The sequence below is a fragment of the Protomyctophum parallelum genome (genome assembly GCF_964188405.1).
Source record: "Protomyctophum parallelum genome assembly, chromosome: 19".
NCBI lineage: Eukaryota > Metazoa > Chordata > Actinopteri > Myctophiformes > Myctophidae > Protomyctophum > Protomyctophum parallelum.
In genome coordinates this window covers 24599415-24617367 of record NC_139717.1, presented here as the reverse complement: position 1 = coordinate 24617367, position 17953 = coordinate 24599415, and the positions used below count along the sequence as shown (strand labels likewise).

The 17953-nt window shown below is 42.2% G+C and overlaps 1 protein-coding gene across 1 annotated transcript; it reads right to left on the bottom strand.

Annotated features, from left to right (window-relative positions):
- Positions 1 to 183: 183 nt before the first annotated feature.
- Positions 184 to 17239, bottom strand: katna1 (katanin p60 (ATPase containing) subunit A 1). Its single transcript, XM_083789760.1, has 11 exons — positions 16988 to 17239; positions 13817 to 13976; positions 13353 to 13495; positions 12308 to 12464; positions 9578 to 9693; positions 6676 to 6781; positions 6251 to 6409; positions 5237 to 5363; positions 3721 to 3858; positions 2169 to 2295; positions 184 to 1948 (listed from the first exon to the last, which is right to left on the bottom strand). The coding sequence occupies exons 2-11, from the start codon at positions 13973 to 13975 to the stop codon at positions 1750 to 1752; spliced, it is 1431 nt and encodes a 476-aa protein (XP_083645886.1). The 5' UTR covers position 13976; positions 16988 to 17239; the 3' UTR covers positions 184 to 1749.
- Between the last annotated feature and the right edge of the window lie 714 nt (positions 17240 to 17953).

Here is a 17953-nt window from a genome sequence, read left to right as displayed (position 1 = left end):
TCTGTACGGTTTCAATTTAGCTATTGAAAAATAGCAGATCTACAAGCTCGTAGCGAAACTGGTAAATTCCAACATGACCCCCCCCCCCTTCCAAATAGATAGATTTCGTTCAAATTAATCGGTTCTTTTTAACCAGTCATTTGTTGTTTTTAATCATTTACCTAAATGATACCAAAACACATTTTAAATTATTTAATTTTATTTTATAAATTCAAATCCACAGAATGTAGAAGTTAAACAGATGGCGGATTGACAGACAAAAAGAAATACAGTATATTTAAAATTTAGAGATGTTTAAAGCTGAAAGCAATGAATAAAAACAAGACTGTCCATTAACGGCAAATATAGATCTCTGACTTCATTTGTTCAGTCTATGACGTCAGTCACACATGACTTATGACTCCCAAGGTTTTAGGTTTCACTCAACTTCCATTAGTGAAGTCATCAGCTTTAAGCCCAAGCAGCTGGTGAGGACCTTGACAAGTGTGATAGCCAAGAGATGGTCTCCTTTCCAACACTAGCTTTACAGATTAGGTCGTCTGAAGTGACTTGTCTCTGTCTCACCGAGGAGACCAACTCCAGGAGATGCTGGAGGGACTGAGAAGTGAGAACCAGCTAGTGGTGCTTTGACGCCACTGAACATGGCATTTTGATTTTGTGCAGATTCGTTAACAAATTGCACACCTAAAAGCTTACATTTGGACAGGGAGGCCATGTCGTTCAGAATCTGGCCTCTAGGTTGAGGGCGATAACATTACATTTATTTTATGTCACCCTATTACTTTGAATGATGTCCGCAAGCTTGATAGCTGACAAACTCAACAGGAAAACACAACAGCGACACTTAAGGGGGATTCACACTGAGTCCGTTTGATTCAAACTGTTCCCGAATACGGTTGCCTGGCCCCCGCTAGCCATGATTCACATCGGCCTTGATTCTTCTGTACCCAAGTACACTTCATTCAATTTTATTGCTTCAATGCTTTCACATTGCAGCGATCCGTATCCAAGTACATTCAATCGGTCCCGGGAACGGTACGCAGCATTCACACCACCACAACATCTGCCAAGTGGTCCCGAGTGTGCATCCGGTACCATAGTGTGAATCCCCCCTTAAAAGTCCAGAATACTTGGGAAACTCGGTGCCAATATGAGACTTGGTTAGTGTCTGCACATAACTTGGGATAATGCATTGTACAAGGTACCAGTTGTTGATATTTTCTTACTGTAAAAAATAATAAATAAAAGCTTAGCAGCAGCTTGAAGATCCTCAAACTAGAGATGCAAGCCTCTAGCCTAAGTTATGCCAACTACTGTAGATACAAACATGTAGAATACAACTAGACAACTAGACAACTCAAGTGCCCTAGTTGTTACAGGTAAGGAAGTAGTGATGGCATGGTCTCCCACGAGTAACATGGTCCATGACTGGAGCCAAAACAAAGGGGGAAAATGATATATCCTAAACCTAAAGAAATGCTCAGTGGCAACTGGCATCTGTTCACCTTGAACTGCATACATCATGCAAAGTAAGGTGAATAGGCGTCGTTTTTCAAGTGCAGGTACTACCCAACGCAATAAAGCCCATCTCACAAAATACCTCAAACATCACTTGGCATAACAATAATTTATAAAAATGTGACAACCTAGCATACACGGCCAGGTGTGAATGGTCTTCATCCTAACCAACCAGTCAGCCCGACACCAGTCAAACACACCCGCAACCACCCCACACAGCTTGACCATTTCTCAGCAGGATCCAAACTCGTCTATCCACTGGTCATACTTCTCGAGGTCAGACGCCGACACAGATTTGGACACCTTCTTCAGTGCACACTCAAAATCATCCATGGTGGTTGGCATGTGCATTTCATCCCGGGAAATGTTGCGGATCTCTTCCGGTGTCAGTCCTTCGATCCTCCTCCTCATGGCCATCAGGGAGGCATCCCTGCAGCATTACATTACAAAAAAGGTTAAAGTAAAGGCTCCGGGTTCAAATAGTACAATTTAATATCCAACTTGACCATCACATTACAGATATTTGCAGTATTTCTGCACAACAAAACACCATTGTGAGATTAGAGTTGAGTGGTTAATCGAGTGGTCAATAATGAATCGTAAAAAGTAAATCGACTTTAAAAGCAAGAAGATAATCCCTAGAGCCTTGCCTGCAAACGTTTGTGATGTCAGCGCCAGAGTAGCCCTCCATCTGCTCTGCGATCCGATCCATGTCTACATCTTCTGCCACCTCCAGCTCCTTCAGGTTGATCTTCAGCAGCTCCACCCTGCCCTCGGCTGTGCACACAGTGGCAACACTGAGCTTAGTTAGCAGTGCGGTAATTTCATATCGTTTGAATTTGAAAGTGAGCAGTCCTCTCCTCTTGAAATTGTCTCTTTATTGAGTGTATTAATAGTTTGGAAGGGAGCAAGGGACTGGCTTATTTTTTGGGGTTAGGGTGGGGTTTTCTGCCTTTATTGATAGTATCAAGTGAAGATAGACAGGGAAGAGGGAGAGAGAGAAGGGGAGAGACACGCAGCAAAGGTTGTCATGAACGGGACTCGAACAGGCCAAAGCCTATATGTGGCATGCGCCTGGACCACTTGGCCAGCAGGCGCCCGGGACTGGACTGGCATAATTTTTAAATGTAACCATGTTATCAATTTAATTGATAAGCTTATCGATCGATTAACACTTTTCCTCCCTAACACGACTTACACAAGTTCATTGACTGTAGAACAGCTTCCCTCCCAATAACGAGTTATGTTTTCATTGTTTAATCTGCGTTTTAAGTTTTAAGTCATACAGAGTTTCCATCGGACAGAGCGGGATAGGTTTTGATGACGTCATCACAAAAACATCTGTCGCACCGACACGAAGGGTTCTGGGAAATTGAGGCCCAATGCATTACAATGGCGGCGGTTCCGCACAGCGCGTGCGCCCCTTCTCCGCTCTGTTGTTTTGGAATACTTTACAACACTACGACAAGTGATTACACCCTTTTAAAGCGGATTTTCATGACAAGCAACGATCCAAGTCGGCACAGTGGCTCTTCAAAAGGTTAGTGTGTAAACTAGGCAGGGAGATCTGGAACACCGCAGGGAAACTGTTAACTGATTAGTTTAAATAAGCAGCGTTTTGTTTCTTAATTTCACTCAATAATGTCTAACCTAAAGAAATAATCTTTTATGAGGAATAAAATGATCTTATCTGTCACATCACATGCAAAATCAGAGACATTTCTGTGGCTACCAAGGTGGGGAGGGGGGGGGGAGGGGACTTTCTTTAACTGGCCCCATTTGTGCACTCCTTGGCCGTGCGTGTGCGTAGACACTAGAAAGCATTACATTCACCGAAAAACGCCCAATGGTAGAACCGCAGAACTGTTAACTGAAGAATTTCTCAACGGCGATTACACGGTTTTCGATTAATTGTTACAATCCCTATAACCAATAACATTTTATTTAAACCAATGTGTATGGTAGAGTACAAATCTGTGTGGTAGAGAATGTTAATAATATACAACTAGCACATCAGCAGTGTTTGGGAGGTGGTCTCCACTCTCCCTACTCTTCACAACAGCTTTCCGCCTGTTGCTGGTTGGATATTTGGCATTGTAAATTAGATTTTCTTTCACACCCAAGGGACACCGGGACTTGTTCTCATGGCACACCGTTTGGGAACCACTGCTGCAGTGTACTCTGCTAGAGGCAGACGTTTACCTGAGGGAAGAGGTATGTAGATCCTCTTCTCCAATCTTCTCCTCAGAGCCTCGTCGATGTCCCAGGGGAAGTTAGTAGCAGCCAGCACCATCACCATCTTGGAGGGGTCTTCATCGCCTCCTGATAGACCACCAACACCTATGCAACAATGACGACCATCAGTGGCGTGCACAGATAGACACTAGGGGTGCTAGAGCAACCCCTGCCCTTTTGGCAATTTGCCCTTTTGAAAAAACGTCTCTTTTTTTTGTACAGTATGTGGACTCCTTTAAATATCTTGGAGTGTGGCTCGACCCAGAGCTTACCTTCAAACCACACATAGACTATGTTACTAAAAAAACGTATGGTTGCCTAAGCTCACTTTACCGTTCAATTAATTGCTTCTCCTTTGATGTTAGGAAAATAATTATTGCTCAAGTGATACTTCCCATTATTGACTACGGATGTTGTGTATCAGAACACAACTGACACTCATCTTAAGCCTCTAAATGTTTTATACAACTCCCTTTGCAGGTTTGTATTGAGATGCCCATATGATACCCACCACTGCCTCATGTACAAATCACTCAATTGGCTGCAGCCTAAATCAAGACGGCAACTACACTGGTATCTCTTCACCTATAAATGCATTTATTTTAGGTGCCCTGCTTACTTGAAGCAGTACCTGACTCAGTCTACCTCATCCTATCCACTAAGACATCTACAATACCCTTACTTTAAAATCCCCAAAATCTCCAATGTGGTTGGGCGGAGGTCTTTCTGCTACAAAGCCCCATTCGATTGGAACAACCTCCCTCTATATCTTAGATCCATCTCATCATATAGTAGCTTCAGGACCTCCTTACATTCACATCTAGACTCAACTTGTCTATGCTTCTAACCTAACTGTAACCTTTTATGACCCTGAAATATTTGCACTATGACCTTATCTACACTGTGTATTATGTGGTGGTTGGTTGTGTAGGTGGAAGATGGTGAGCAAGCTATTTGTGTATATATGTATGTATTTGTATATCTGTTTGTATCTGTGTATCACATGTTTTGTGTATTTGTGTACAGTATGCTTTTCTGTATTTGGTTTTATGGGTCCCTCTTGAAAATTAGATGCTGCATCTCAAGAGGCTGTCCCTTCAATAAAAATCTGAAATCTGAAATCTGGACCATGGTGACCTTGATCAATTCTTGATAAAAAAAAGCTTCTAATACATTATTTAGGCCCCAACATCTATAAATCTCACACTATTAAGGCAACCGGCCAGTTCCACGTGCTGCACAAGGTGCCCTTTTTCACTTGAGCACCTGCCCCTCTAAATGTCTGTTCACGCCACTGACGACCATCAACAACATCTTTGAGATCCAGAGTGCTTTACTTGGGGGCCAATTATAGGACATTATTTTGACATCCTCTGGTAACTTTTGGATCATGTTCTTGGATCTGCTGCTGCCAAGCCAAAATAATGATAACACGAGGGCAAAAAGTTTATCTCGTGCTGCCGTCATAATTAAATTATATTACCATCCATCTGCACCAGCAACTCTGCCTTGACTCTGCGACTGGCCTCATGCTCCTCTGACGTCCCACGGCGGCTGCACATCGAGTCAATCTCGTCGATGAAGATTGTGGTGGGGGCGTAGTGCCGTGCCTGCACCAAAACAAATACAAGGACCAATCAGTGGAGAGCGAGGGGAAAAGAATACTGGGGAGAGGGGAATATTAAGTTACCGTTTACCCAATTATATTATGATCCTTTGAAAATAATGGAAAAAAAGAAAGAAATACATCTATAGTATTGAGATATTTTCATACATTGTGAAGAGCAATCTTGTACACCTAAATAGTATATCTTCACGATGTGCCGACTGAGAGCGGATAGGTCATTAAAAGAGATACAAATACTGTGAGTGTGTACAACTCCCTCTTTTAATATGTTGATACATTACTAAACATTGCAATTTGCATCAATGTTTGACATACACTCGTATCTGGACTGAACGGGTGGTTCATCCCCCAACAGAGACCTACTGCAGAACCTGGTGCATCGACTCAGCTTGTGGGTCCGTCACCATCCCTAGAGCAGACGTAGAATACGCACATCGACAGGCTGGGTGCTGGACTAAATAAACTTCAGTAGGTATTGGATGGAGCCCGCACACCACAGGTATAAGAAAGACGTTCTTTATTGAAATACTGACAACGTTTCGATCTATTTGATCTTCATCAGGTCATGTGAACATACACAAAAGTTTGTACTTTTATACTAAGGGAGTGCCCCCATTAACCAATCAAAACACCACATTTTGGTGCCCCTTCCATCACTGCAGGTGTGACACGTCAACCCTGAGTGAGTAGGTGGGGACCCAGACATATTGATGTAAATATAGTCTGTTCAGGAATTTTAGTGCACTAATTAAAACCATTTTAAAACCATTTAAAAAAAAAACATACAAGTATATCTATACTCATTTCACGGTACATCAAATAAAGATCTCAGTCACCATCCCTACCAAGCCCAACATGCGAGGACCTTACCATTTCAAAGAGGAGGCGAACCAGTTTCTCCGACTCCCCTCTGTACTTGGACGTGAGAGTGGACGAGGAGACGTTGAAGAAAGTAGTTTTGCACTCTGTAGCGACTGCTTTGGCCAAGAGGGTTTTGCCAGTGCCTGGAGGACCCACCATGAGCACTCCCTAAAATAGTATACACAGTTTAATTGGTTTTCCCCATTTCAATATGACACACTTTATACCGTCTTCGTCATCATTTTCACCCCAGACTATTATGTGTACACATTTTCTACCACTTTCTAGATGTTCACGTGATATGAAATCGGTGCATTGACTTATATCCATCATTGTAGGCAGTACTGTATCAGCGGCATTTCTGATAATGGTATCAGTACAACTCTAGTTGCGCTATAAAATAAATGAATAGCCTTCAACTCTTTCAATAGTACCTTCCATGGTCTTCGTATGCCCTTGAAAAATGAAGGCATCCACATTGGCAACACAACTGCCTCTTTAAGTAGTTTTTTGGCATTTTCCAAATCTGCAATGTCATCCCTGTGGAAATACATAGCCGTGGTTAGATAATAGATAGGTATCACATTTTCATGGTGGTGAATCGTATCAATAGAAATCTACTCGATGAGTCGAAAGGGCCTTTCTGTAGAGTTTGGATGTTCTCCCCGTGTCCCCTAGGGTAGGTACCCTCACAAAAAACATGCAGTAATCCTGGTCTCTAAACTACCTCCCCTTGGCCAGCCGGGGTGCCTGATGGGAGGGGAAAGGTCGGAATAACGTGTTCCTTCCACGCACTACGTCGGGCCGGGGAAATCCTCCCCCGTCAGGTGAAAAGAAGCAGCTTGGACTACTCATGCATAGAAGGAAGCAAGAGGTCAGCCCGCTGCCTCCCCAGGTTGGCAGAGGAAGTGTAGCGCCCAGGATTACATTAGATAATTGACACTAGATGTTCTCCGATAATCTTTTTGGGAGCAGATACGATCACCGATTTTTTTAATCGGCCGATACCGATATATTTCTTTTCTTAATTTTTTTTAAATTAAAATAAAATCTGGCAACCCACGGGCTCCCAGAAAATGTGTCAATAGGCCTGTCTCACAGCCATTCCCCGTCCCCTTTCCAGACCTAGTGGTGATGACGTCACTCCATAGACATTACATTACGTTAAAACAGGGGTTTTCAACTGGTTTTGATCCAGGGACCACCATTCTGACTAGCAGCAGCCTGGGGACCACCACTGTTGTCGGGTGGGTTCATCGTAGATCTACGATGGACCCACCCGACACAATAGTGGTGGGGCATTCATGCACCATGGGTTAAGATTGATTTTGTTTTCTTCTTACTTGTTACTCACTAATCACACTATCACAGGCTACATTCATGAGCTGGACAAAAAAAACTATGTTTCAAAGTATTTTATTATCAAAGGTTTTACTAAAGTGTTTTTTACTTGTACTAAGCAGGACTCAAAATAAGTCTCAAAATAATAATCCATTTCAGTTGGTGCATTTGACAACGTCTTACCGTGCTTGCCTTGGGCAGCAAGCACGGTAAGCATGCATGCGTTGGGTGGAAGAGCAGGATGGTTGTTCCGCTGGCAGCTGATGACTCCGTCAGCTTTTCTTTTGGTTTATTTGACACCTTGAGCACTTGACTTTTTGAAATGTTAGATTCGACTTAAGTTATTATTATTATTTACAAACAAGTAAAAAGAGTGCAAATAAGTTTTATATTATATATTAGAAAGGTAAAAAAAAAGGAAAGAAAAAAAAGGCAAAAATATAACTTTTCTGAATGCCTGGCTGCGGACCATCAGCAGTACCTCCGCGGACCACCAGGGGGCCGCGGACCACCGGTTGAAAACCCCTGCGTTAAAAGACCTACATTCAGAAGCCATAAACAACGCTTTTTTCTGAAGGTAAACTGTTTTAGCGGTCTTAACATCTTGTTTTCTTCATAATAATATTGGTCTTTTACATTTTAACATTTGGAAACGGCCTTAAATGGTGCAGAGAAAGCAGGTAGGGCTGTAGCTCTGTAGCCTGGCTTGGCCAGCCAGCTTGGCCAGATTCACTAAAGATTCTTCCCCGCATATGCAGGGAGGAAACATCAGTGAACCCTCGCTATGAGTCTGGCCAGTGCCAGGCTAGTAGCTCTGGTCCATGGCCGTTTCCAAATGTTAAAATGTAAAAGACCAACATTATTATGAAGAAAACAAGATGTTAAGACCGCTAAACCAAATAGAAAAAGCCTTGTTTATGGCTTCTGAATGTAGGTCTCTTAACATGTAACACCATGTCAAAACCACTAGGTCTGGAAAGGGGGCGTGGAAAGGGGAGCTGCTGCTGCACGCTTCTCGTAGAGAGAGAGTGTGCTCATTCAGAAACGGCGCAAAATGTGTCAGACGGATTACTCAAATTGCAAACTGACTAAACTTAAAAGTAGTCTTGTTATATAACCCGACACTTTATATACCCAACACTGGTCTTTCCACAACCCTATCAGGGTTTTGAATGACGCGCTGATGAGAACAACACCGTGGACCATTGGACATGTTTTTAGCAGGTGAAACTGAAACAACAATAAGCCAATTTGAAAGATGCAAGTTGGAATGTCATCTGTGTACTGTGGAGCATATGGACATTTTCTGCAAAATGTACTTTCCACTCATCAAAATGCAGTGATGGCAATTTCCCAGCACAAGATCTCAAACTGAAGGCATTGGGAAATGCTGTCAGATATTATTCACATCCTCGAAAATAGTAAATACATTTACGTTAAACAAATGACCATATGAATTAAACAACACTCTGGTATAGGCATTCCCACGGTGGGAAACGTGACTAGATGGTGCACACAGGCACCCATCTTTTATATGGACCTGCTCCTAGAAGGACAGACTGTTAACCCATTTAGACCTGAGGATGTTTCTACAAATGTCTTCTAAATCATGACAGTTTTCTGACATGACATGTTTCTATGTCAGATCTACAAGGTTGTAGCGCAGAACTCGGTGCCACGCTATGAGCTTGTAGTATAACATAATGCTTAAGCCATTTTGGGCGGGAACCCCTTTTGGTGTTTGCATTATGTAATGTTATGCTTTAGCTATTGAAAAATAGCAGACCTACAAACTCGTAGCGCGGCACCGAGTGGCGCGCTATGAGTTTGTAGGTCTGCTATTTTTGAAAAATCGAAGAACGACTGACATAGAAACAGCTTTTTCAGAAAACTGTCAGGATGTTGAAGACATTTTTAGAATCTGATCTCAGGTCAAAATGGGGTAAAACACCAAAAGGGGTTCCCAGCCCTGAATGGGTCAAGATACCTACATACCATTTAATGTTGGGGGTTTGGGATATAATGTCTCTTTCGAGAGCGTCGACGAGGTCTTTGTCGTATCCCGTGGCATCAAACTTCTTCAGCTCTCTCTCGTGGGCCTCCGCTTTGTTCTGCAAAGCAAACAAACATCAGTGTTACTGTATATCCTGAGGGGTCGTCACTACTCTACATGGAATCCACGTCAAAGCAAAAACTGGACGGACAGGCTGGGTGTGATTGTAGGTAAACATACAGTGCGAATAGTGTTTCACCTACACCTATACTGGTGGCATGCAGTTATTACAGCCAGGATGGTTCGTCTTTAGCTAGAAAGATATGCAAATTATGCATTCTTTCACATTTCATGCATATTTCAAGTCACTTTTATCAATGACGTGTAGCAATATGTATATGACATATTTCTCTTTTTTCTACTTCATTATTTATTTATATTTATGGACATTGACATTTTAGTTCTTTAAAGAGTTTATTTAAATATATGCACTGCCATTTGTGTGTATGGGGAAAAATATACAGCTATATATATATGACAAAATTAGCCCTTCGCTAAGCCCCACCCCTTAAAGGGACACTTCACCCTTTTTGCTAAAAAATATATGTTAATGACGTTTAGAAGCTTTAGAACACTTTCCTGGGGGTCTTTATGTGTGTAATATGTGGTTTTAGATATTTTATATTGTAGCAGTGACCCTGTTGTCTCTGATGTCATGGACACTGGGCTCACCTTCCTTCCTGGACTACATGTTGTCTCAGTAAGACAGCTCTCCCCCTATCCACAAGGAGGAGCAGTGCACCAAAGAATTGTAGTCCAGGAAGGTAGTGAGACCAGTGTCCATGACATCAGAGACAACAGGCTCACTGCTACAATCTAAAATATCTAAAACCACATATTACACACATAAATACCCCCAGGAAAGTGATCTAAAGCTTCTAAACGTCATTAACATATATTTTTTTGCAAAAAGGGTGAAGTGTCCTTTTAAAGTAATCGATCATTTCAGTAGCAAGAGCTTTTAAAATGACTTCTAAATCTAGTCAACAAGGCCTGCAGTAGTAGTACTGGACAAAATGTGCACGACATTATTTCAATGAACTAGAAATACGAGGATGTGTTAAGAGGGAGAAACAGTATCCAACTCAATCAACTTTAGACCGTCCGACAGAGTTTTCATGTAATGCACGGTAAGACTAGTGATTAGCATTACCTGGGTGGGTCAGTCATGTAACTTTCCCAACGTTAAGCTGTGTATGTTTTCAACAACACAACCATGCAAAATAACATTGACAGCTACGAGGTGTCGAAAGCTTGCCATCATTAGCAACGATTGCTAAACTATTCGGATTGGACAATCACTTTTGGGGTGGGGTTTCGCAAAGGGATAATTGTTGTATTTGTCAAATAAGAAAATTAAAACATATTAAAGAATTACAAAAAAGGGGGGGAAAAATGTGTAGCATAAGTGCTTTACATAAGATATGGGATTTAAATGCAAAATAAGGCATATTGAAAGAAGGGTGGTTGTGCTGTGCAGTCCATTCGCTTAGTTACAGTATAAAAAGACGAAAAGAGAGCTGAGCCAGAAGGAAAAGCTCTCCATCTACCGAGCAATCTTCGTTCCTACTCTCACCTAAGGTCATGAAGTGTGGGTCATGACCGAAAGAATAAGGTCGCGAATACAAGCGGCCAAAGTGAGTTTTCTTTGTCGAGTGGCTGGCATCTCCCTTAGAGATAGGGTGAGAAGTTCAGTCACGCGAGAGAGACTCGGAGTAGAGTCACTGCTTCTTTGCCTGGAAAGGAGCCAGCTTAGGTGGTTTGGGAATCTGGTTAATAATAATAATAATAATAAAACTTTATTTGTATAGCACCTTTCATGACATGAAATGCAGCTCAAAGTGCTTTACAGAACAATGGAGAATAAAAGAAAAGCAAGGCAACGACATTAAAAAACAAGCAGTAATGCAGTACAGTGAGGACATGAAAAATAAAAAATACAAGATCAATTAAAGGCAATGTTGTAGAAGTGGGTCTTGAGCTGAGCTTTAAAAATGTCTACAGAGGCTGCCTGACGAAGGTACAGTGGGAGCTTGTTCCATGCCGACGGCCCGTTAGGATGCCTCTCGGGTATCTCCCTAGGGAGGTCCTCGAGGCACTGGGAGGAGACCCCGAGGCAGACCAAGGCGGCGCAGTTGGAGGAATCGACTTACTGGCCTTGGAACGCCTCAGTATCCGCCAGGAGGAAGTTACTACCGTAATTGTTACTCTGGAGAGGAAAGTTTGGAGCTCTGGTGGAGCTGTTGTACCCGCGACCAGACTACGGATAAGCGGTTGAAGATGTATGGACAATCACGAAAGATGAGAGGGAGACAGCATAGAGAGATGAGAGGGAGACAGCATAGAGAGGATGCTACAGTACTGGCCAGTAATACAGATGCATATATTGGCGCAATCTTTGGGCATAATACTGAATGATGGAGCATTAATAATGTACCATTGACAGTCATTGGTGGAAACATCTTGTGAAGATGGAGATGTTTAAAAGACTGCCACATTCACTTGTAAACTCCAGACATACTGTATTGAAAGTGAGTCACACATTACCAATTAGGTATAATCTATCTATAAATACACGCACTCTGCGTATCCAAGAATAACCATCCTTTGAGAGAACAGAATCTGTGGTGTGCCTGAAAAGGAACAAAACAAAGAGAACAACCATTATTCACCTTAGGTCCATCTTTTGCCTCCTTCTTGTCTTTGCCCTTGAGAGGTTTTCCCCTGTCGCCATTGGCCCCACGAGGTGAGTTCCTCTGTTGTGCCCTTACACCGACACTCAGGCGGTTGTTGTGAGGTTTGCCGTCTTTGTGCGGGTTGGCAGGCCTCCTAACAGGACATGGAAAAGATATTTTAACCACTTAAACCGATATAGTTTGTTTACTAGAGTCCCCCAGGTGTCTATTTTGGGCCACTCCTATTTAGTATTTACCTCTGCACCAAATCTCTTAACCAAATATACTGGTCTTAACTTGCTTGCAATATACAGAAGCCTATGTGCTGCATATAACGACATTTATTGGAGGAAACATCATCACCGTTAACCGCTTCACCTCCCAATGTATGGATGAATGAACCATTGTAAAGCACTTTGAGCACTTGGAAAAGCACTATAAAAATGCAATTCATTCATTAAGATATAACCTCATTATCAGCTCTGTAGCAGTGGCCGGCAAACTGTGTTCTTCTGGATCGGAAGGTTGCTGTATATTAGATTTGTAGGTGGCTCTTCCAAGAGAGATTTTGCGCTCTCATTAGAAGGCGGGTGTAAGTGCCATCCAACCGTTTCTCTAATTTCTTTGAAATTGTCTCGGAGCCTTAGAGTAGAATCGACTTGACGGTCATCCTAAATATTTTTACTTTGATGATTGGTGGTGAAAAATTCTAGCAGGGTCAATAACAAATAACTTTATATAGTATATAGGAAGATTGTGTTAAACCACCACAGAACAGGGAGAGAACTGATTTATTTACTGATTAACAATACAGGGCAGGCCCACACCAGGCACCCACAAGTACTAATCCCACTCATATGACTAGTCTACCAACTACATCATTGGGTTATTGTCCTCAAATAGCTTATACAACCTCACACAGGAGGGCACTCTGCATAAGGGAACAGTGATGCACTGAAATGTCTTGACAATTAATTACAGCAGGATAAAACACATTTTGAATAAAAAAATAAATGCTCCTTCATCTTCCAACTCGTCGTACCTTGGCTCCACTGGAACAGGCCATATGTCAGCATTCTCACAGGCGTTGGTTGGTTTAGCAGGGGTGGTGCTCAGCTGAAAACGCTCCAGGGTGGACATGATGTCTTGAATGTGTTTATTCTCCTCATTGAGTTCTTGCCACAACTGTCAAAAGACGTGGACAGTCACAGACAACCATAAAGCAAGAGGAGCGAACCAATGTTCCTCAATTTTCAGAGCGCAAGTTGTGCAACGCCTGGAGCTCTTCTTCTCCACTAGTCCCTCCTTAACATTTTAGTCTAGTTTTTATTTGTCGACACATTTTATATTCAACACTTATAATTTCAGTCTCCATAGCTTAGTTTTTATAGGTGAAAAAAAGGCAGTCGGATTCTTTTTGGGAAAGGCTCTCATTGCCAACAGTGTTCACCATACTATTTCATATCAATAATGGCTGCCATGAATTACAGTATACTGGTGCAGTACCTGCTGCCATCGCTGTCGCAGACTGCTGTCACACACGGTGTACGCATGCTTCTTGATCTGCTCTAGTATTCCTTGGTAGAACACACTGGCAGAGCTGTAGTTCCCCAGCAAGGCGTATTCTCTGGCCAACTTCAGGTTGTCGCTGATGTCACGACTCATTCTGTTGTTGCAGACAAAGTTAGAGGAAGCAATCAAACTGCAATGCAAAACTTACAATGCATCAAGTGGTGGAGACAGAAATGGAAGTATGGAACGACTCACTGCAGACAAATGTTTGCTCTGAGGGGTCTACCTGGGTCTATAATAAGCTACCTGGAGGCCCCACCCCCCTGGGTGGAGCTGGATTCAGCAGTGGATTTTGTACACTTCTTAATTTTATTTATTTTTTATTCATGGAATTTCTTAGATTTGCTCGTTTAAAGAATTTATAAAATATTTACATTCACAGTCGTGACCCATGAAAGTTTGTCTGGAAACACTGTTCTAAAAAGCACTGGTTCACAGATCACACTGAGGTTCACGGACCACCCATTCCCCATGCAGTTACATCATGATTCATGATAAACTAATTGGCCCCTACAGCCAGGTCTGTAATTCACCGTGAGCATTTTACAGTGTAGATTAGGGTCGCAGGGATTAAAAATAAATACTAATGAAATCGGGGTCAGTGACCTGGGGGTCGCTGAAATGTTGATAATCACTGATATATCAGATAATATCGACCTTATGGTCCTAAAGACCTAAACTAAAGCATCTCCTTGCTTTAAAAAAAAAATCGGCCTACTGTCAGCTGTCGGATCATGACTGTATTTTATCGATTTTGACATTTGCATATACAAAAGGTAAGTCAGACTCGGATAGATGCTAGCCTTTTAGTCAGGGAATATTATCAGAACAATGTCAAATCTGGGAATACATTTCTTACCAAGACATTTCTTCACCAATGCGTTTGTAAAAGTGTCTAACATCATATCCCACATTGGTTTCTATTCAACCACCCTAGGGGAATTTATGATAGCTGCTGAAAGTTGGCGTACCATCGACAACCAATATAAGAAAGGCAAAATGTTCTAAATTTCATTATGCTTTAAGTAGCATGTGACATATCAAACTAGGGGTTTTTCATGATTCTGAAATCTGAATCCATTCCAAGCATTAGTTTTGCATGAAAAACAGCCATAGCCGTCATCACAAATGAGGTCAGCACATTTGGCCAAGTGTCTATGGCCAAATGTAGTGTTTTTCGTGCAAAACTAATGCTTGGAATGGGTTCCGAATCATGAAAACCCCCTAGTTTGACACGTCACATGCTAATAGGGGCGGTGGTGGCTCAGGGGTAGAGTGGCTGGATGGTACCCGCAAGGTTGCCAGTTCGAACCCGTGCTCCCCTAGAGTTAGTGTCGAAGTGTCCTTGAGCAAGACACTTTATTCTTTACCGCTGCTGCGGTCGCGACTCGCTAGTCTTCCTGGGGTCTACACCGAACCCCAAATTGCTCCTGATGTGCAGGTTGGTGCCTTGGTCGGTGTATGAATGTGTGTGTGAATAAGTAAGTAGCCTTGCCGAGCCATGAGGCCCATAGGGCAGGAGCCTATCTCCTGTTTCTGTATAGCGTGAGGCAGCTTACAAGTACACCCCCTGGACATGACGCTAGTATGTCGCAGGGACTTACCCCCAATCCAACCCTTGATGCTTAGTGTCAAGCAGGGAGGCACTGGGTCCCATTTTTTGAGTCTTTGGTATGACCCGGCCAGGTATTGAACCCCGACCTCCCAGTCTCAGGGCGGCCACTCTAACCACAAGGCCACTGAGCTGGTGTGGGTGAATGTAATGCACAATCTATGTTAAACGCCTTGGATAAAAGGTGCTATATAAATGCACTAGTTACCATTTACTCAAGTATAATGAAAATTAGATTTTTTTACCATAGGCCATTGGTTGTTGATGGTACCCTAGCCCTCCAAGCAGAACCCAAATGCTACTGAAGTTTCTGACTTTTTGACGACACAGAGCATTGCGTCCTGTTGCACAAGTACCATGCCACCTGGTACGCAGACTACATAAAACATAAACACCGTGTTTATGGCCTGTCTGCGCTCTTTGACGATTTTTTTTCGTGTGAGTGTTTCTGAATATGTGAAGTATAAGTACCCATACATGCCGCTGCGAATATCTACTGTGGCGCGGAAGCCGTTAAGTATTTTTAATCTTTGTTTGACCGATTTGGTCGCTTTGATTCTTCTCTTCCTTCCTTGTTTATTGACACCTCATTGTACCGCCTATCTGGCTAGCTAGTGGCGCTATAGCTATGACAGAGCAGATCAGAGGCAGGGACGTAGCCGCACAAGCCAACCGCACACCGGGAGGCGGTACAATAAACGGTAAACAAACAAGAAGAAATAAAGCGACCAAATCGGTCAAACAAAGATTAAAAATACTTAACGGCTTCCGCGCCACAGGAGATATTCGCAGCGGAATGTATAGGTACTTAAAGTTCACGAATTTAGAATAACTCAAAGAAAAAAAGGCCGTCAAACGCCGCAGATACGGTCTTAGAGAGAATATGAATGTACGCGTTCCAGAATTCCCATAAGAAAATATAGTTATGACCAGGGACCCTACATAAAACTCATCAATTTCAGAAAAGCTTTATGGAGGGTCCCGAAAGGGGCTAATGGTACCCCAACGTTCAGCAGCTTTAAAAAATTCCCCTAGGGTGGTTAAATACAAACCAATGTTGGATATGTTAGTAGAAACCACTACAAACAAATTGGTTAAGGAAATGTATTCCCAGATTTTATTAATATCACCTGACTATTTATCCAAGGTTAAGTGTAACAAACGCCAGAGATTGTATCCATATGTGATTGTATGTATTGTGATGTATTGTTGTCAAGGCAGCGTTTTCATATTACCATGGGAGGATATTATAATGTGGTGACAGACTGACAGTGACAGTACAATAGTAGACTAATGCGAAATTAAATAATTAATTATATCTGATCCAAAGTTGACTGACAGCACCTGTTGAACACGCGATATAACTCCAGATTTGAGCGTGGTAATGATTCACGCAGGCATAAAACAATACAGTGACTTGTAAAAACAGTATGTAATACTAATAATAGTGTGTAAAACAGCCTGTGTAGTGTTCTTATATATATACTACTTACATCCACACCCTGCCGAGTTGTGATGATCTTTTGGTTGGTTTGTACAAACACAGCAGACCAGTCGATGTGAAGTGGTATCTTCAAGCTGAACGGCGCCTTTCAGCCACAACGTGAGAAAAGTGCAGAGAGCGGAGTGAAGTGTTTTTACTGCAGTGATGTGAACTTGATAGATGTACTGGTTGTACTGGTTCTGCTGCTGCTCAACTTTTCAAGTGAAAACAAAAAAAAAAACATCGAAAAACATCAGCCCTGGTGGTGAAAGTTTGCCGACGACTTCCGGTACTTGCTGTTGGCTCCTCCCAAAAGGTTTTTTGCATTCAATGGACGTAAATATAAATACTATAATTTATATTTATACTAATTCTGAATTAATTACGGTAATCTTAATCGAGCGTTAATTGGGTTCAGTTATGCCCGATAGTCCACGGGACTGATTGAGAACCATATGTCTCTCTCGCTCTGTATATTATTTATTTTCTCTCTCTCTCTCTCTCTCTCTTTGAATTGAACATTGAACATGGTGGACCCTCTTGTAAACAAGTGTAATGCAAGTGTAATGCTTAATTGGGTCGTCCACTCAGTTAACAGTCTTTGTATTGAGTTTGTGCTTAAGTTGAAATGTACAGCTGTAATTCTGCAAACTGTTAATAAATATTTCAATCAATCAATCTCTCTCTCTCTCACACACACACACACACACACACACACCATTGGCAAAACAATGGAAAACAGCACCCTCTTTAGTCAACAGTAGTTACGTATTGTGTGTGTGTGTGTGTGTGTGTGTGTGTGTGTGTGTGTGTGTGTGTGTGTGTGTGCGTGCGCGCGTGCACGAATATAGGCCCTAAATAGTCACTTTTTGATTAATTGAAAATGGTGGGCCCTATTGTAAACAAGTGTAATGCTTAATGGTGTCGTCCACACTCACAGTTAACAGTTGTTGTATTGAGTTGTACTTGAAATGTA

What these genes read in the sequence shown, in the direction of transcription:
- katna1 (XM_083789760.1), bottom strand. Translation starts at nt 13,975, where the DNA reads ATGAGTCGTGACATCAGCGACAACCTGAAGTTGGCCAGAGAATACGCC. An exon ending in GCATACGAAGACCATGGAAG is followed by an intron (nt 6,410 to 6,675) that starts GTACTATTGAAA and finishes ATACTATTTTAG; the next exon opens with GGAGTGCTCATGGTGGGTCC. An exon ending in CTACATACCTCTTCCCTCAG is followed by an intron (nt 2,296 to 3,720) that starts GTAAACGTCTGC and finishes CTGTGTGCACAG; the next exon opens with CCGAGGGCAGGGTGGAGCTG.